Below are 19,813 nucleotides of genomic sequence, written 5' to 3'. Positions count from 1 at the left end.
ACAATGCTGTTGTCCCACGCTGCCCAGCCCAAGCAGCAAGGGGTGGCCTGGCTGAATTGCCTGTGACCCCGTGTGAGGGGCTTACTCCCATGGCCTGTCACCAACCTGTCCCTGGTTCTGGCAGTGGCTGCAGCAGGATGGGCTGCCTGGCCCCCTGCCTGGTCCCACGGCCCCTGAGCAGCCCTGGCCCCTCCAGGCTCCGGAAGCACGCTCGGCTCTGCCAGGGCTGCCCGGAAAGCAGCTGTTGTTTTGCTCGTCGCTGATCCTGGCAGGGCTGTGGCAGGAAGCGTGGCTGCGTCCCTGACACACCGAGGCCTGGCCCCGGGGCTGAGCTCAGTGCAGGACGTTCTCAAGGAGGGAGCACTGGAGCAACCCTGGCTCACTCCTGCCCCAGCCCAGGCTGCTACTGGGACCATTCAGGGCCGACCCTGGCACACCACGATGGACACGCAAACCTTGTCCTGCCAGGGCTGGTGCATGGTGAGCACCCACCTCCCACCCTGCCCCATCCTGCCCCTCCACAGCACAGCTCGGGGTTTGATGCTGAAAGTGAGCAGGAATGGCTGCAACTTTTTTCTCAGCTCCCTTTAACCATGTCCCCCCAAGTCCCCATGCTGGTGGCAGATGGGCTCGTCCTGTTGCCTTCCCTGGCATCTACTCCTCAGCAGACAAAACCCACAGCCCAGCCCCTGGCCAGCACAGAGCTGCTGCAGGCCATCTCCTGCCCCTGGGCTCAGCCTGTGCCTTCTTGCCCAAAGAGGTGCCATGGGAAAGCCTGGAGCAACTGGCTGCCAGCAGTGGCTGTCCCCAGCCTCATCTCCATGCTGAAGAGGTTGCTGAGCAGATGGGCAGCCCTGAAGTTGGTGGGTAACTTTGTGAACAGAGAGTTTCCACCTCCTGGTGCCCAGCACCACTTCCCATCACCCTCCCTGGGCTCAGCTGTCAGAGTTACCGTTTCAGTGGAGAATATTTCCTCCTGCCATCTGCTCTCACTATGAAGCTGGGCCGAGGAAGGAGTCAAACCTGGTTTGACTGAGTAAATCACTTTTTTTTTAACCTGGCCTCTCGCAGCTCCATCCATCCATCAATCAGCAGAGCTTGCTTCCAGCCACTGCATTTATCTCCCAGAGCTTGTTAAAGCAAAGAGATAGTGGTGATGATGCCTAATGAACACACATCGTAAGAACGGGCTGTTTTTACGCTCCTGACAGAGCAGACAGAAGCCTGGAGAGAGCCAGCACGTTAACAACCCTGTACAGTGAGGGGCCCAGGATGGCAGGAGCTGTGGGGCCAGGAGCCCATGGCCAGGCATGGCAAGCATCATCCCAGAGGCACAGGGAAGGGCCCAGCCTGCTGTCCCCCCCAGACACCCCCTCAGCCAGGCACAGCGGGTGCAGAGCACAGGAACAAGCCCATCCGAGGCCACCCAGCCCCATGGGAGGGAAGCACCAACACTTGGTCCGAGGAGGGCCATGGCCACCTTCACCCCAGCCAACAGATGAACAGGCTCAGGGCAGCACGGGGCTGGGGGGGTTATTTTATTTTTTGCTTTGGTCTATACAAAAACAACTTACAGAAATAATAAAATCTTCCATTCCTGAACCACAATCCAGTAACTGCCCATCCCTTTTCTGATGGAAGCATTAAACCACCATCAGCTCTAGAGCCACTTTAAAAAATGTGTTAGATAAGGGAGGAGGGGACGGAAACACACCACTCACCAAAAAGAAGGGAAATGGGTTAAAATGTGCAACAGAGATCAGTACAAGGACACGGTTCCTAATGCTGGAGTCACTCCTCTATGGGTACTGGTAGGACAAGCAGGTACACAAAGTCAGCTCCCCAAGGGCTGATCAGAAAGAGTTAAACCGCAGACATCCCCATGGCTAAAACAAAGGTCCTGGGACACGACACCCTTTGGTTTCAGCAGATGCTGGATTGGCCTGATTAAGTTCAAGTTTGCAGAAAGCAAAGGGTTTTCCCATGTTAGATTCCTTTCCTAGAACACTAACACGCAGAACAAATAGTGGGGAAGTTAGAAAACACAAACTTAAAGACGGCAAAAGCCATTGGCACCATATTAAAAATAAAAAAGTAATATATATTCATAGAAAAGACTATTTTGCCAATGAAAGGTCGCTAACGGTGCAGGGTTTGTGTGTTTTAAAGCTTCAGAAACAGGATCTTGGATGCTGGATACGGCAGTAGGTGCTTGAAGCAGTCCCAGGAGGAAGGACCTTCTCCACAGACCCACAGTGAAGAAAATAAATTGAAGAATAAAACCTTTTGTGGGAATGGAAGTTTGTCTTCTCAGGCACTTCTGTCTCCCAAGTCCTTCTTGACAATACTCAGCTCTGGGGCCACCCTCTTCTGTACAGAGAAAACACCTGCAGTGGCCAGGGAGAGCTCCGGTTACTGCACCAGGGGTGTGGAGGAGACAGGAGCCCAGGCCCCCCCAGCCCAAGGAGTGATGGGGATGCAGACCCTGGGCAGCAGCAGGGACCCCGTGGCCAGCCCTGCCCTCCCAGCTGCCCCCCCAGCCCTCGCCCAGCCCCGCTCCCGGGCCGCTCACCTGCGCGGGGCTGCGGGCGGGTTAGGCCAGCATGTGGTCAGCGAAGGGCGCTCGGATGCCGTCGCTGTAGGTGTCCATGGGGTAGTCCCCATCCATGTCCATGGGGTCCAGGGGGATGTCACCAGAGTACATGGGGCGGTAGCCAGGGTCCAGCTCTGCAGGGAAGGGACGGAGCAACCTCAGCTCCCACCAGCTAGAGACTTCTCCAGACCTCAGTCACCCTCCTGGTCCCCCTAGCCAGGGCAGTGTATGAGGGCCACCCACCCACCACCTGCCTGGCCAAGGCAGACAAGGGAGCAGCTGCCCATGCTCCCTGGGGAGCTGAGCAACCCACTGAGCATCCCCCAGCAGGCCAAGCTTGCACTTCGCTGGCAGCCACCCAAGAAAGGATATAAACCAGCCTTGTTTGGTGGGATGAGGCCTCTGCCTCACCAGAGCACAGCCCATGGGAGGACCCCACAGAAGAGCTGGTGCCATACTCACCATCTGAGTAGGGCTCGTTGATGGGGATCATGCTCTGAGCCTAGGGAAGAAAATGACACAATTGACAAGAGGATTCAAGCTCACATGTGCATGATGCTCAGGGGCTGCAGGGTGCCAAACCTGTCCAGGGTCTCAGGGCTGCCAGAGAGCCAAGACCACAGCCCACCCACCCCCACCTCCCCTGGTTTGCTGGTCACTCCTGTCTGAGCTCTGCCTGGAAACAGCAGCAGCTTCTGAAGACAGGATGGGGCGCCAGTTTCCCTGGTGAAAAGAATTCATCCCCATGCCCAGAAGGATGCTCACCGCCTCCCAGGCTGCCGGGTCATGCTTGAAGAGGGAGTTGGTGAGCTCCACAGAGACACGCTTCCTGTAGTCGGGGTTCTTGTCCTCCGAGATCCGGAAGAGCACGGCGGCCGCGTAGGTGGCTGCAGGGGCAGGGCAGCAGCCTCAGCTCCCGGTGCCGCGTGGCACCAGAAGCCCCAGACTGGCTGCAGGGGGGGCAATGCCAGGCGGTGGAGAGCCCTCAGCACAGGGCCCAGCATGGTGGCACTCACCTGTTCCCTCATTCCTGGAGTGCAGCAGTTCCATCAACGGAGCCGAGGCCCCCTCAGCATCGATGGCATCGGCCGCCTCCTTGTCCTGGGCCAGCTCGCACAGCACGCCGGCCGCCACGCGCTGGATGTTCTCCACCGGCGAGTAGAGGAGCTGTCAGGAGAGATCAGCAGTGACGCGAAGCAGCCAGCGAGGAGCTGTCGTGCTCCTGATGTGTTCTGACACACTCGGATGCCACCAGCTGGCACCACCGGCTCCAGCAGCGCAGGGCTGTGCCGGAGGTGGCAGAGCACAGCCCCCACGTCCCCAGCCCCTGACCTGCACAAAGAGAGGGATGGTGTTGAGACGGAAGATCTCCATGCGGTTCATGGGGTCCCGGGCCAGGATGTGCAGTGCCCCCGTGCACCCCTCCACGATCTCCTCCATCTTCACTCCATCCTGCCAAGGGACAAGCACTCAAGCAGGGCACCCCACACCAGGGCAAAACCACCCTGAGTGTAGGCACAGGCCACCCCCCAGGGACAGGTCACCTTTTGGGGTGCCAGGCTGTGCCAGGAGCAGGGCAGAGGGGCAACCCTGGCAGTCCCTGCTGCCGGGACTCACCGTGTAGGGCTGCTGTGTGCCAGCTGCTACGTGCCGCTGGGCGTCCTGGTGAGCCTTGACCAGCAGCTGCACCAGGCGGGGGATGACAGCGGCTTCCTGCAGCGGGGCATGGTTGGCCGGGCACAGGGCCAGGTTGCGGATCAGGCCTATGGTAGCCTGGAGAGGCAAAGGGGAAAGAGAGATTTGTCTTGACCATGAACTGGAGCAGCGTGTGCTCCCGCAGGAGTGACCAGCTGGGCCCCCTCCCCCTGCCTGTCCCACCACATCCCCCTCCGTGGTGCAGGCTGACTCCAGCTTCCTCCCACACCAGATCCAGCCCCCTCCCCTGTGGGGAGGCTGGGGCGAGTATCGATTCCATCGAGCAGCTGGCACGAGCCATTTCCTCCATTAACCACCATCAAGGACAGGGCCCAGGGGGAGCAGTGCTGCAGCAACAGCAGCCCACCATCACTCCATGCATGGCACCAGCGTGTCCCATCATGGGCCAGCACCCAGCTCATTTGAGCCCAGCCACCAGTTTCCTCTAGCCCCCAGCATCCCCCCAGCCCCTTACCTTGACCAGTGGCCACTGGTTGGGCTGGTTGAGGAGCTTGACAATGGCAGGGATGCCGTAGTTGAGCCGCACTGAGTTCTGTGCCATCTCAGCCTCAGGGTGCCGGCTGGTGAGGTGCCGGAGAGCGCAGACAGCCGGCTCGGTGATGTCCTCCTTGTCACCTGCCCGCAGGATGGTGTGGATCAGGGCTTCCACCCCATTTGACTGTGTCACCAGGGTCTTGTTCTTGCTGTTGTTGCAGGTCAGGTTGGAGAGGGTGCCGGTGGCACAGGTCAGCACATTCACGTCATCAGAGCTCAGCTGGTTCACCAAGATCTTGAGGACACCATCCAGGCCCTCCTGCAAGAGAAGACAGGAGGTTGGACCATCTTCCCTGCAGCCAGATCTGGGCTCAGCCTGCAGCTGGGCTGCAGCCCTCTGCCTCCCACACTGTCCCCTCCAGCCAGGGCTGCTTGTCCATGATGCTGGCACAGCGTGAGCAACAGGCAACATGTGCAGTTTTACTTAAGAGTTTAATGTCTCCAGGAGCTTTTCTCTGCTGGGAAGTACAAACAATGCACTGGCCCATGCTCTCTGCGTGGTCCCGGGTGACCTTGGGCCCAGCCGTGCCCGCAGGCAGCCAGCAGCAGGGCAGGAAGGAGTTAAAGGCACCATGGCCACATCCTCCCCTCAATCCGCAGAGCCAGGCACGGTTCCACGCCAGCCCAAATAGTTTCCAGGCTGCATCAGGCGCTAATCTGCAGGGAGAGGCGGCCCTGGCAGATGGGGAAGGCATCAGAAGGTAGCAAAGGGCTCAGGGAGCAACCCCAGAGCAGAGCTCGGGGTCACCCTTGCACCGGCTGCCACCCAGCCCCATGGGCACCACCATCTCGCTGGCAGCTCCGATGGCAGCTCCAACAGCAGCTCCATGCTGGGGAAGTTGCCGAACATGCAGCCAGCACTGGAGCAGGATCTGGGGTTCCCCGAGTGCTTGAGTGACCAGCGATGGCCTCAGCACCTACTGGGGACAGGGCAGGATCACTGGCAGCTGCCTGGTGTGGGAAGGGCAGGAAGAGGCCCCTTGCAATGCCAGGCACACATGCTGCCACAGCCCACAGGGACTGGAAAGGGCACAAGGACAGTGCTTTGGATTCAGTCTGGCCCAAACAGAGGGTGAGGGGCAGCCTGGGAGCCTGAGAGCATGCTCCAAAATGCTGCATTGAAGCAGGACTTCAATTGCATTGAAGCAGGTGAGCAGACTCACCTGTTTGGTAGCCACGTCAGAGAGGTTTCGCAGGGTCCAGAGACAGTTCTGGACCAGCCTGGGGCTGGAGCTGGTCAGGTGCTTGCCCAAGGCCTGCATGCCACCTGCAGAGGAAGATGACACCAGCTCAGATAAACACTTGGACACTCAAAGCTGCCCCAGCAGAGGAGAGGGGAGCAATAGTGGGTCTGTGTGGGCTCAGAAGCACCCAACTGGTGTCTCCAGCGCCTCATGGCTTAGGGGAGTTAATGTGGCACAGGAAGACAGCTCCCAGCCAGCCGGGCCAGATCCTGCCCATGCACAGTGCCAAGAAAGCACCTCAGCAGCCCTGCAGAGCAGGGAACCAGCCACAGGCAGGGAGTTCCACCTGCTGGGCCTGGCTTCAGCCCGACTCACACACCAGCCATGCAATTACACCCTGGGCTGCATCATCCTGACCCCACCACCCTCCAGTTTGCCCCAGCTCTGCCACAGCCCCCAGCCCTCTTACCAGCCTCAACGATAGCAGGCTTGTTGCTAGGACACACCGACAGCACCTTGAGCACCCGGCTGGTGGTCCAGAGCAGCTTCTCATAGTTGTAGCTGCGCATGATCTGCACCAGGGCCTGGGGGCCCCCATTGGCCAAAATAATCAGCTGCAAGACAGAAGGGCCAGGGTCAGGGTGTGCGGCAGCTCTGAGCTGCTGAGACCACTGCTGGTTTCTCCAGCTCATGCCAGGATACAGGTCTGGCAGGAGGTCCAACCCCTCAGCACACAAGAGGGCTTCAGTTACCCCATCCATGCCTCTGGCCACCCCAGCCCTGTGCACTGGAGACCCTCACCCCATGCAGGACAGGTGGCAGCCCCCTGCCCAGCCAACGTCAAAGCAGGTCCAGGGGATGAACCTGAGTGAGGCCGGGACAACTCGTGCGTAGGAGGAGAGGAGCAGCCAAAGAACAAAGGCAGTGGCATTGCCCAGAGCAGCAGGGGGAAAAACCCAGCCAAGCTGAACTACCAGCCAGACTGGGACAGTCTGTGCTTTGGGGATGCTCCACCTGTGAGAGGTTGGACGTGGCAGCACTGCAGACAGCACTGGGCCCACCTTGCTCTCCTGGTTTCCATAGGCAAGAAGCTGAAGGCAGTCGGTGGTGATAGCCAAGAACTTGGGGTTGTTCTTGTTCAGCAGGGGAACCATCTTCTGCAGGCCATCAGCCAGGCGCACAGCCATCTTGGCCCCTTCCTGGTAGAGCAGCAGGTTGTGCAGGGTGGTGATGGCATAGAAGAGGACGGACTCGACCGGCGAGCTGGGGGCAGGCAGCACAGAGCCACGTCAGCACAGGCGGTGGCCTCGGGGCTCGCCAGGCTGCCAGCAGACCCCCCGGGGCTGTCCCAAGTCCTGGCTCCCATCCAGCATGAGCCCTCCCCTGCTCTGCCCCCGGGCAGCTGCCAGACTGGAGGGACCACTCAGCTCTGCCGCCCTCTTGGGACCCCCGCCAGCACCCCCGTACCTCAGCATCCTGACCAGGGCCGGGATGCCACCGGACTTGAAGATGGAGAGCAGGCCCTCGCGGTGGTGCGAGAGGTTGTGCAGGATGCTGGTGGTGCAGCGGGCTGTGTCCAGGTCGCTGGTGCTCTGCATGGTGCGCACCACGGCCGCCACGATCTGGGGCGACTGCATCAGGGCGCGGCGCGAGGCCTCCTTCTTGGAGAGCTGATTGACAATCATGGCCGCCTTGCTGACAACCACCTGGGGGGAGATGAGCCGGTGGGTGGGAGGGAGTCCCGCTGCTGCCATCACAGCAAGGACAGGAGGGATCCCACTCTGCTGGGTGAGAGCCAGCCGGGGCTGCCACACATCGTGGCACTGGATGGTGGCCACAGAGCCCAAGGACACAAGCCTGGTCATGCTGCAGGAGCTGTGGAAGTGCGTCCCACAAGCCTGGCAGCTGAACACCCAGAGATACTCGCAGGCAAACCACGGTTCCTTACCGGGTCCTCATCGTTGAGGAGCTTTGTGAGCTCTGGGATGGCACGGGTGGCCAGCTCAGCGTCGTCCTGGTAGTTGATGAGGTGCACGATGGCCGATTTCAGCATCTGGGAGGGCTCTGCCAGGCGCTGCACGTTGGTCTGCTGCCCCTCCAGCTGGGTGCTGATGAGCAGGGACCGGTCCTCCACCGTCTCAGGGTACATGGCAGCCCGGACGCGCTGGGCCCGGGTCATGGCCAGCTGGGCCTCCATGTCAGCTGCGGGGGGAGACGAGGCAGCGTGAGACTTGGGGTCTCCCCGAGGAGCATTCCCAGCCCCGCTTCCCGGGTGGATCAGCTGAGCCAGAGCTCAGCACTGCGGCGCCAGCAGCGTCAGCAGCCCCAGCACACGCTGCAAGGAGCCGGCGCTTCAAAGTGCAAACAGATATGGCAGCACAGAGATAAGACAACACTCAATTAGGCAGCATGATCAGGCAGTTGTCACACAAGGCCTATTAATTAAAAAATTAAGGATATTTGCAATTTGGAATCAGCTGACACAGGGGATTAGAGGGACGCGGAGGCTTTCCCTGTCAAGGATGCCGGGACCAGCACAACCTGAGGGGCAGAGGTGCCGCAGCAACAGCTAAGGAGCAAACCATTCCTCTCGGAAGGGATAAAGCCAGGGGAAGCATCCACCTCCTTTGGCTTTAGGGGCTGTGTCTCCACCTGCTTTGCCCTCCCAGCAGCCGGAGAAGACAGGCCAGCCAGCCAGGCTTTCAGGCACACACTGGCAGCTGACAGCCATGCTGACAGGCTTCCCAAGCAGGCAGACAGGCAGGCAGGGTAGACGGCCGATCCGTGGGCTGGGATCAGCTGTTCCTTTCTCGATCCAACCCACCAGCACGCTGGGATGTGTGTGCACAGCACCAGGGCGAGCTGGCTGCGTGCCACCCCTACGCGAGAGCCCCTGGGCGCAGGGAAGGAGGACAGAAGGGAGCGTATTTTAGGCAGCAACAACTCCCAGGGTGTGCAAGGTGATGTGGAGCAGTGCTCAGAGGGAGCGTGGCTCATGGGGGAGGCAAAGGAAGGCAGGAGCAGAGCAGCCAAGCTCACAGATGTGCCCAGCCCTGCAGGCCCTACCTTGTGCTTGGTTCTGGCCCTGGCTCCCTCCCTGGCAGTAGCTCGTCGTGGTCGTCTTCTTGATGGTGTACTGCTTCCCATAGACCTCATCATCATCCGCAAGGCACTTGCTGCTGACAGAGGGCACCTGGGTGTTGACGCCGGAGTGGATGCCTGAGTCATAGGTGTAGGTTTGCTGCCACTCTGTCACCTTGATCGGCTGCTCCATCATGTTCATCACCTCCATGGCTGCTCTGCAGGGCAGGGAGGGAAGAAGTTACCTCTCTGGCAGAGAGCAGGTCACCACAGCACCCTCCTGCCCCTCTCCTGCCCCGAACAGCACGGCAGACCCCAGCTCAGCAGCCAATCTCACACAGCCCACAGCAGAGGGAGCCTGCCCTGCTCCTGCCCTCCTCCCCCACTCGAGATGAAAGGCACCCGGTGAGGAACCCACAGCTCAGCACTTCGCTGCTCCTGTTCAGACAAGCAGAGGGTGCAGACCAGCTGAGCCCTCAGCCACCTCTCACTGCAGCAGTTGTGAACAGGCTCTGCCCGTCACGGAGGCCCCTGCAGACAGCCCCCTCCCAGCCACCCACCAGATTTTTAAAGACCAGTTTGCAGAGATGGGACCTGGCAGAGCTGGGGAAAGCCACAGGGCTGGATCTCATATAATAAAACAAACCTATTCAGAAGCCCTCTGGGACACTCCTAAAGCACCTAAAAGTTACCAGGCAAAGCCACCAGCTCGGCTTTCCTGTGGGTGCTCAGCACGACAAGAGCCAAGCAGTGCACCGGGGCTACACGGTGCCAGGAAAGGGCAGCCTAGCACCTCCCAGCACCCAGGACAAACCAGCCGAGGTTGCTCCGAGCAGGGCTGGATTCCCTTGTCTTTAATTTGGGGACACAGGAGGAGGGAAGGAGGGAGGATGGTTCACAGCTCAGCCCCTGAGCTCATCGGGGCAGGCAACGCTGCAGGGCTGTGAGTCACCAGCCCCCCATCCAGCCCCGGCATGGCCAGGAGGGGCAGCAGCAGCCACCTCACTGCCCCGACCCACCGCCCAGGCACCCGCCGGGATTCCTGCCCCCTCCTCCAGCCGCGCAGGGCTGGCGATGAGTCAGAGTTTCAGAGGCGATAAGAGGTAAGGGAGCAGCTGCCTGTGCTGGGCGCAGCACCAACCGCGCTCCCAACCACAGGCGTAATCACCACCTCCACCAGCACTGATTCATGCAGAGCTGGACCCGGGCGGCCCTGGCCCCGCTCCAGCCGCCGGCGCAGCTCGGGGCTTCCAGGGACCGGCCCGGCTGGTGCGGCAGCCCCGGACCCCAGCACCCTCCTCGGGGGAGCGAGGGGAGTGGGGGACGAGCCCCCGCCGGCCCCGGCCCCCTGCCACACCAGTGGCTGAGTCAGGGCGTCGGGTGGTGGCTGAGGACGCGGCTCGCACGGCCCGGCAAGGCTTGGCACGCACGGGCTTGGCACGGCTCGCCCCGGCGCTGCCGGCTGTTCCCAAGGAGCGGCCGAGCCCTCCCGAGTGGCACAGACAGGCGCTCACAGGGAAAAATCCCAGCCCGGCACAAACATTCATTCCTAGGGAGCAGCGGCTGGGTGAGAGGCAGGAGCTTCACCACACTCCTACCCCTCTGGCTGGCTGGATCCTGCATCCCACCACCACCATCATGTACCCCCCCCCCCCCCAACAACACCTTCCCAGAGTCACTGCAGGGACCTGCTCCTGCCCTTTTTTTTTTTTTTTTTTTTTCTGTTACGCATCAATCGCAGACTAAGTGCTGCTCTGGCTTTAATGGGTTGTGCATTATGCATGTTCCTAAGGCAGCAAGAGAGGGACCCGCTAATGGAGACGAGCAGGGGCAGATCGTTCCCACAGCAGGGTGCGGGAGCCGGTTTCCGTTTGGTGCGGTGGGTGATGCAGGTGCCAGGGATCAGCCCAGCCCTGCTCCCCACCCCGTGCCAGAGCAGGGTTGGGCCAGGACAGCCCCTGTGCCACACCAGCACTGCCACACCCCCCCCACGTGTACTCATGAGCTGTTGCGTTAGTGTTTGGGAGAGCAAGTCCTCCCAGCTGGGTCACCCATGGCAGCAGAGCCTCCAAGTTGTGTCAGGAAGCCCAAGAACAGCAATGCCAAACCATGGCACCCCAGGGCCAACACAGAAAAGCTGCCCAGGATGGGCTGGGCAAGGGGCAGGAAAGATCCCTGCCCCACAGAGGGAGATAAAGAACCAAGTACCCACCCCAGCCAGGGCAGGGACCCCCAGGCAGCAGCTGGCAGGAGGGGCTGGTGCTGCCCACACTGCCAGTTGACAGGTAACAGCTGCTCTACAGTTTACAGGCATTTTGACAGGCACTTAATTTTTCAAACCTCTGTGAGTTCACCTCAGACACCAGCTTCTTCCAGAGCCCTGCATTATGCATGAGCCACCCCCCACCACCACCCCCATGTGCACCCCAGGGACATCAAACACCAGCAAAGCTCCCTGGAGCCCAGACAGCAGCTCAGGCAATTGGCCCCAGACAAGCTCCGAGCGGGTCCAAGCTAATGAGAGCAGCACCCTGCAACAGGGGACAGGGGCCACCAGAGACAGATGTTACATGGCTCAGGGGACTCGCCCTCTCCAGCAGCCCCCAGAAGGGACCATGGGCACCTCACTGAACAGAGTACCCATCCTTCCCCAAAGCATCACCCCCTGCAGCAGCCCCTGGGGTCTGTTTACCACCACAGGCAGCCAGCAAGGCCAGTGGCACCCGAGGTGACAAAGTCAGCAGAGCTCATGTCAGACACACCAGCAGCCAGCAGTGACATTTTCTGAACCCTGTGTCAAGCGTCCTCTGCCCATCACTCAGCAAGGGCCAGATGCCTGGCACGAGCTTCTCCCACAACTGGACTCTGTCCTCAGATGTCCTCCCTCCTGCTCAGCAGGATCAGAGGGAGACAGGCAGTGCCCAGGCAGGGGATGCTGGTGTCACCCGCACCAGGAGCTGTTCCCCAGCAATGCTTCTGGTGGTGAGCAGCTCCAGCAGGGCAGGACCCCCCAGCAGCCAAGGGAGGGCAGTAATTCATGCAGGAGGTATTTGGGGCACATGTAAAAATACCTGCCCTGGAGGGCTCAGACACAAGCACAGGGATGCCCAGGGGGCCTCCAGCCCCCCACAGCCAGGCCTGGCAGTATGATGGTTGCTGCAGAGCCCAGCTCTCATCTCCCTTCCACCAGCCATTACCAACCAGACTGGGAACACAGGAAGGGCAGATGTAGGGGACCCCACAGAAGGGACAGCAGGTCTGGGGCAGAACCTGGAGCCTGTCCCCAGCATCACAATGAGGAACAGGCTGAGCTGCGTGGGGGCTTCAGCCATGGGACACACAGGGGGTGCAGCCACCCCCACACAGGGCAGAGCCAAGAGAAGGTTAATCCCTCTCCCACCACTTCCTGCAGGCAGAAACGACAGAGAAGGCAGAGGAAGCTCCCGGCTGTGAGGCTCCGGCCAGCAGCTCATCCGCCCCCAGAGCCATTTGATCGGTGTCCAGGCAGCACCGGCCCCCCCGGGACACCGTCTGCAGAGGAAGTCTGCAGCAAACATGCAGCCCCCGGCCTGACCAGCCCTTCCCTCCGGCTGCAGGGAGAAACCTTCGGCCCCACGCTGACACAGCTGAGCTGCCCAGAACAGCAGCAGGGAACCTATGAATGCTGCTTCAGGCAGAAATAGCTACTACCCAGGGGCTTCCTGGGAGCCGGGATCCTGGGGAGGGTGCAGGGGGTGAGCAGCCATCAACCTCAATGGGGGGTCACCTCTAAGTGAGCAAGCTGGGAGCACAGAGCACACCCACACCCCCAGTCCCAGGCAGGGGCTGCAAAGGAAGAAACACCAGGACCAAGGGGCTGGTAGAGGCGAGGGGCAGACTGAGCCCAGCCTGCCCTGCCCTGGAGCACACTGTGCCCAGCTGGAGCAGCAGGGGGTACCGGCCGAGGGGCTGCCCCCCGCGTCCTAACACACATCCCCCCCAGCCCTGCTGGGTACAGGGATCAGCTCCTGGAGGGCCCCCACTCAGGAGCTCATCATGCAAGGCGTGAGCTCGGCTCCAGGAAGCATGTGAGCTATTGCAATTACAGTCACTTGGGCTTTTCAGAAAAGGAAAGAGACAGTTAAAGCAATTCAACAAATGCAACAGGAGAAAAGACTATTTTAGAAGCACTTACGCTACACACAAGCCATCTCCGGTCCTCCCCCTGGCTGCAAAAGCCAGGAGATCAGTGACCACTTGCTCAGCAAGGCTGGGGTGAGCAGCCTCCACAGCCACAGCCCCAGAGCCCTCCTGGAGCAAGGGCACCCCAGAGAGCTGCACCTTGAGGTGCCCCATCACCTGCAACCCCTGCCTGAGACACCCAGGAATGACAGCACTGCACCAACAGCTAATGAAGCTGGGCAGCAGATAACGAAGCTCCTGCAAATGCCGCAACAGCCCCAGCACTGCACAAAAGCTGCCGTGGCTTTGAAGAGGGTCCCTTGCAGGAACACACAGCAGGAGGAGGCAGAGAAAGGATCTTTTCAAGACCTCGCCAGCATCAATGGGAAGTGTTAGAGTCAGATCCCAGCTACCACAAGCCCTTTCAATGGGGCTTTGCAGTGAAGATAAGTGGAAGAATTCAAAGGGGAACAAGAACAGCTTGAAGTTTAATGAGGAGGAGACAGGCAACCAGCTCCTCGTTAGCAATGAGGCTGTAACAACACAAGGCCGCCCTGACCCTGCACACAAAGGAGCTGGTGGCCTTTGTTCACAGGCACTCACACCTCCAGAGCAGCTCCTGGCCACCCCACCAGCTCCAGCAACTTCAGGTCCCTCAGGGAGGGCAGCGGGATGCAAAAGCCACTCTTCAGACCCAGGCATCTTTAGTGGAAGAGGCTCCAAAACCCTTTTCATCTTCCAGCTGCTCCTGACCAGGTTAAATTTGAGCTGCCAAAAGCCCCACACAAAGCTCCTGCTCCAGCTATTCCAGGGGTGCCACATCCCCCCGAGCATGGCCAGCCCAGGCTCCCGGTGGCACCTGCAGCTCCAGTCTCTGTCACAACCCACCCTGCTCTGCTGATGTTCTCTGTCAGAGCCCAGCATGTCCCCTCAGCTTCTGGAAGTGCCTCATCTTCACCTGAACTAACAGCTCCTGACAGCTCCAGCACATGCCAAGTCCAGGCTGGCACATCTTGGCACTTCAGATCTGAACATGACAAGGTATTATCCACCAGTGCTTTCCCATTGCGAAAGCACATGGGATGCTGGGCACAAAACTCACCCTCCCACAGCTCACTGCTGGACCCAGCCCTGGGAGGGGTTTCCCAGGGACATTCACATGCCAAAGACCCATCGTGAGGTCCCTGGCAGAGCATCTCTGCTCTACAACATCCCCACTTGCTCACACAGACACCACCATCCATGGAGGCAGCAGAATGGGGAGGGCTGATGTGGGCACATCTCCTCCTCAATAAAAGTTTGCTGATCTCATTAGAAATGCAGCTGGGAAAGATGGGAACTCGCCACTTGTCCATGGAAAGGAGAACTGGCATGATGCAATTAATCACAATAACTCCATCTGGATAACAAAAAAAAAAGTCATTATTTTGTTTTAAAGAGCACAAAGAACAACTTGTCCTTTAAGAACATGATAATTGCAGGCTTTGAGGCTCACAGGCTGTTCCCAGCTCCAGAAACACAGGATTTTGCTACCTGGCCCTGATGCTGCCAGAGGAGTGGAGGCAGGGGAGGGACACAAGGCTGCTGAGCCCTGGCTTAATTTCTCCATCCAGTTGCATTACATCTGTAAAGTTCAGACGCTTCACAAGAAATTATCACCAACACCCGTCAGCACCCGGCCTGTCGGAGCAAGTTAATGATTTGTCACCAGGGCTCTGCCCGCGCGTCACAGCGATTGCACCGGGGCTCCTGACAGCAGCCGAAGGTCTCTCCCCTAGCAGGGAGGCACTCGGGATTTATTCAGCCACCCACTCCAAAAGCTGTATAGGACCACCTCGCATCCCATGCCATGGGGTCTGTGCCTCCCTCCTCCAGGAGGGCACCACTGCTCACTTGCCTTCACCTCCTGAGGGTTGGATAACCCAGGCATGGGATATCCAGGAAACACCAAGCATTCCACCTCCACCTTCCAGCTCCTGCTCAGGCTCTCGGAAGGAGCCCAAGGATCACTCAAGTCAGACGAATACAGCACAAAGCTCCTGCCCTGTTTGCAAAGCCACTTCAGAGCTGAGCAACCGGGGTGTGTTGAAATGCCTCCAGGCCTGTCAGCAGCTGCAGCAAAACCCATCAGGGCAGACATATTTAGAAGGGTATTTCAAACCTCTGCCTAATTAGAAACATCTTCATCTCCCCCGCAGCCGTCGACCAGCCGTGCGGCATTCCCGTGCAGCATTCCCGTGCTGAAGGTGGGAAGCAGAGGGGGTGAGCTGCTCTGCCCATCGAGGCACCTGCTCAGCTCCAAAGCCAACCCAGTTTAAGCACAGACATGGTTTTAGCTGCTTAGGTCAAGTTTTAAGACCTGTGCCTTCACACTTCCACTGCTTCATCAAACCCCGTCCATGGGGAGAGGAGTAAAACCCAACCTTCCCAAAGCAGAGAACACTGCAGTGATTCAATGCAGCAGTTCCTGGTGTCCTATCAGGTTGCCATCCCAGCTGCTTCCATCAGCACAGACTGACCTGGGACACCCCATGGGCCTGAGCCAGCACCTACGCCCCACTTTTGGGTGACAGTGGGTGCCCCACACACCCTGCCACAGGGCCTGTCTAGGTGAGACAGCACTAGCTGAAATCAAGGTAAAAGCTTAAGTCCAAGGTAGACTCACACTGTTTTAATAGAAATTAAATTTCTTTTTAACTTCTGTTAATTAGAAGCCAGTCTAATTTAAACCTTCAAGACTAGCGCAAGCCTTGGTACAGATGCTGCAATTAAAGTCTTGCAAGTTCTCTGCGAAGCGGGGCCAAGGGCAGCTCCACTCCGGAGGGCTCTGCCATCTGCGAAAACCCCAGAGACCTGGAAGTGTGATGAAAAGCCAAACCCCATCAAGTGTTCCCACACCAAAGACAGCCAGGAAGAGAAGCCACCAGCACAGCCCCAGCGGAGGAGCCGCGCAGCTGCACCCCCCGTGCCGGCCCTGGCTGCGAGAGCTGGTTGAGGACTTCAGGTGGGGGAAACAAAGGGGAGAGTTAATAGGATTAGGACAGCACTGAATGTTACACTGAAACATAGTGCTGGGACCGGAGGCGAAGTTCTCTGAGGTCCCTGCCTACAGCTGAGCCACAAGCCACCTACCCCACCGAGGTGGTCGAGGCACAGGGCACAGTGCCCACCCTCCCAGCCTCGGCACACCCCCAGCAGCACAGCTTGGCCCCACCGGGGACGCCCACGCTTCCTGGAGCCAAAGAGGACACGCCACACTGCCCAGACAATAGACCATAAATGCCATTATCTGCCAGGGAGGGCCCTACAGCGGCCACCCCACCTTCCCCAGCACCCCCCAAGCCCGAGGGCTCACCTCTGCTCCAGCACCCGGGCAGGAGCCAGCCCTCAGCCACTGATGCCAGAAGCAATGTGTTCTCCCGTCCCGATGGCCAACTTGTTTAAGCCAAATTAGCAGTAAAATGTTTTGGGGTTTTTTTTTATGACACTTCATGGAACTCCTCCAAAACGATGAACGATTAAGGACTTCAGACATGCAAAGATGGTTTCACTGGGTATCCCACACCTCTCCAGCCGACCCAGATAAACATCAACAAGGACACAGAAAGGGACCTTAAAACCTCCCCGGCCCCACTACTGGCGCGGTGCCCACTTCCCCCGGAGCGGGGCCAGGAGCAGACCCCGCAGGCACCACACCCGCCCCGGATGCCAACGACAGCCCTGAGCAAACGCCCCCGGCAGCGCCGGCACCGCTCCAGCCCCGTCCCCGCAGCAGCTGCCGGGGAGACGCTTCGCCCCCGGCTCCCCGCCAGCCGGTGGCAGACGGACCCGAGACCACCGGGTGTCAGGGCTGGCGAGCGGCACCAGCCCAGCGCCAGCACAGCGTGGGCTGGAGCAGGAGATGCAGCAACCAAAGGAGACAGACCCAGCTGGGTCTCGGTGCTGTCCCCAGCCCCCACCATCGTTCTGGCCCAGAGATGCTGATAGAGAACATCGCTCCAGACATGGGGCTCACCCAGGCGCCCCAGCAGCACCGCAAGGAAGCCGGGGGGAGCAGGAAGGCTGCTGCCTCACACCTGTGAGGGCAAGACAACCAGCAGGTCACCGGGACCATCCCCGTCGGGGGGCTGTGCCCTCCTGGCCAGTGTTCACACCCTCCTCTCACGGCACAAAGGTCTCTCCAAGTTGCTCGTACAGCAGCCTACATTCTCCTTCTCTGGGCAACTCCCAGCAACATTTCAGCATTATCCTTTCATCTGTGCTGTAAACCTGATTAATTAAGCTAATCACTCAGCTAACGCAATTAGAATGCTCTCTCCTCTCCAAAAGCCCGACAAAAAGACGAGTTTCACTCCCCCATGTTTCCCTGCACGGAAATCCGCTGTCAGCCGCCCGCGGGAGACTCAGCTGGGAACCCCCCCCGAGCAGAGCAGTGCCCAGCTCCTCTGTCCCACAGCTGGTCACAGGGATGACACCAGGCCGCCCCTATCCCTTCACAGCCCCCTCAGACCCCTGGCCACAGGCAACAGCACAAACCATCCTGGCAAAAGCCCTTGGCCCACCCGGCTGAAGGCAAGGGGCAGCCCTCGGTAGCACCGCGGGACCCCCGGTACAGTCTGGAGCGAGCACGCTGGGGCACACGGTGACTCAGGGCACACGGGCCGTGGCACCCGCCAGCCACGGCTTGCGTCAGAGCCCCAGGGCCACCTGGGCGAGCAGCACCGTGCCAAGGCCTCGCCCGGGGAGCGGCAGCTCCCAACGCGCCCGGGCGGTGCCAGGGACGGAGCCACCGCCTCGTACCGGGGCGCGGAGTCGGAACTCGCAAACTCACTCCCGCAGCGACGGGCGGGTAGCGGGGTCGGAACAGCCCGGCAGCCCGCGAGGGCTCCCCCGGGGACCCGCCCGACCGGATCCGCACAGGCTGGGCTCGGCCGCCAGCAGCCGCGGCACTGGCCCCGGCCCCGCCCGAGAGCCAGACTCTCGGGCAGCAACAAACGGCTCTGGCGCCTGCGGGGAGCCCGCGGGAGGACTGACCGGTCTCCCAGTGCTGCCCAGCCCCGGACACTGGGTCTCGCCCAGCCCCGCGAGCAGCCGCTCCTCACCCTCGCACGGCAGAGCCCGCCCGGGCCCGGCGCTCCCGGCCCAGCCCCCCTCCCATCCCCGCTCACCTGGCCCCGATCCCTCCGCTCTCCGCCGCCCGCCCCGCTCCTGCCCGAACAAAAGGCGAGCAGCGCCCCGCGCCCCGCCCGGCCCCGCCCCGACACACGCCCCGCCCCCGCCCTGCGGCATCGCTATTGGGCCGCCGCACGCCAGTCAAACCTGGGCACCGCCCCTCCGGCCGTGTTTATCCCCTCTCCATTGGCGGGGGCGAGGCCGTCCCGCCCCCTGCCGGCAGACGATTGGACAGCGGGGCGGAGTGGGCGGGGCGAGGCGGCGGGCGGGGCAGGGCGCGGCTGCCGGGGACCACCTGGGTGACGTCAGTGGGCGGGGAAGGGGCGGGGCCAGAGCCTCCCGTGGGCAGAGGGCGGGGCCGGGGCGGGCGGGGCCGGGGCGGGCGGGGCGGCCCCGGGGTCTGGGGACCCCCGGGCACGAGCCCGGGTTGGGGGAGTCCGGGAACCCCTGGGGGGACCGGGGCCCCGCAAGGCCTCGCCCCGTGCATGTCCCCAGGCAGCGCCCGCCCCCACACGCGCCCCTGGGGGCTGCAGACACCCCGGCCTGGCGGGGAGCGCCCTGGTGCCAGCTCCGGGCCAGGGGTCCGGGGGCAGCAGAGTCGGGGCCGCGGGCGGGGGCTCTTGCTCCCCGCTGCTGCCTGCCCAGCCTGGCCGGGCCGCCATCGCAGCCCCTGCGCCCTGGGCACCCTGTGGCCCCCGCCGCGTCGTGACGGCGTCTGCATCAATCGGGTCCGGCTCTGGAGCATCCCCCAGCCCCGGGAAGGGGCCACACGGCCCAGCTGGGGAAACAGAGGCAGTAAGAGGTGCTGGGGAAGGGCCCGGCAGCTGCCGGCAGCTCAGTCACCCCGGCCCTGGCCAGACTGGTCCAGCCGGGTGCTGCTGCCGCGTCCCGGCTCACCCGCTCCCCGCCAGCCCCGGGCGAAGCCTCCGTCACCCAGCGCCGAGTCACCAATGAGTGCCTGGCGCCAGGGCACACCCCAGCACGTGGTGGGAATTCTCAGGCCTCCTGCTCCCCGAATTTGGGGGCAGGGCAAGGGGACATGTCGCACAGCCCCCCCAGCTCCTGCACAGTCCCCCGCAGCATCCGGCTGCAGGCGCTGACTCAGTTTGGAAGGCGCAGCTCTGGAGCGGGGCGAGAGACGGAGCCTCAAACGCCTCTACAAGGAATCAGGATTTCGTCGCTGTGCGCAGGGCAGGGATCAAAGCGCAGCAAGAGCCCTCCCAGCACCAGGAGGAAAGGGGCACAGCGTGACATGGCACAGCATGACGCGGCAGGGCACAGCATGGCTGAGACGACCAGCAAAAACGCATCTAGCTCCTTCTTGGTCAAGGTCAGGAAGGGAAGGACGGTGCTGCCTACGTGGTGTTAACCT

The 19,813-nt window shown here is 61.1% G+C and overlaps 1 protein-coding gene across 1 annotated transcript; it reads right to left on the bottom strand.

Moving 5' to 3' along the window:
• Window positions 1-1,520: 1,520 nt before the first annotated feature.
• Window positions 1,521-18,491, bottom strand: JUP (junction plakoglobin). The gene is made up of 15 exons (XM_051640207.1): window positions 18,438-18,491; window positions 9,094-9,326; window positions 7,976-8,229; window positions 7,495-7,733; window positions 7,089-7,290; window positions 6,497-6,641; window positions 6,007-6,110; window positions 4,764-5,102; window positions 4,211-4,366; window positions 3,926-4,045; window positions 3,610-3,760; window positions 3,359-3,480; window positions 3,056-3,095; window positions 2,573-2,727; window positions 1,521-2,387 (listed from the first exon to the last, which is right to left on the bottom strand). Exons 2-14 carry the CDS (start codon window positions 9,317-9,319, stop codon window positions 2,594-2,596), a joined length of 2,232 nt encoding a protein of 743 aa, XP_051496167.1. The 5' UTR covers window positions 9,320-9,326; window positions 18,438-18,491; the 3' UTR covers window positions 1,521-2,387; window positions 2,573-2,593.
• Between the last annotated feature and the right edge of the window lie 1,322 nt (window positions 18,492-19,813).

The sequence above is a fragment of the Apus apus genome, chromosome 25 (assembly GCF_020740795.1).
Source record: "Apus apus isolate bApuApu2 chromosome 25, bApuApu2.pri.cur, whole genome shotgun sequence".
Classification (NCBI taxonomy): Eukaryota; Metazoa; Chordata; class Aves; order Apodiformes; family Apodidae; genus Apus; species Apus apus.
The sequence above is the reverse complement of the archived record's forward strand: the minus strand, read 5'-3'. Positions and strand labels throughout refer to the sequence as shown.

Excerpts from the sequence above, each read along its gene's own strand:
- JUP (XM_051640207.1), bottom strand. The coding sequence starts at position 9,319 with ATGGAGGTGATGAACATGATGGAGCAGCCGATCAAGGTGACAGAGTGG. Across the intron at positions 6,642-7,088 it reads ATGGAAACCAGGAGAGCAAG|CTGATTATTTTGGCCAATGG; the intron begins GTGGGCCCAGTG and ends TCTGTCTTGCAG. Across the intron at positions 6,111-6,496 it reads GCCTGCTATCGTTGAGGCTG|GTGGCATGCAGGCCTTGGGC; the intron begins GTAAGAGGGCTG and ends CTTCCTCTGCAG.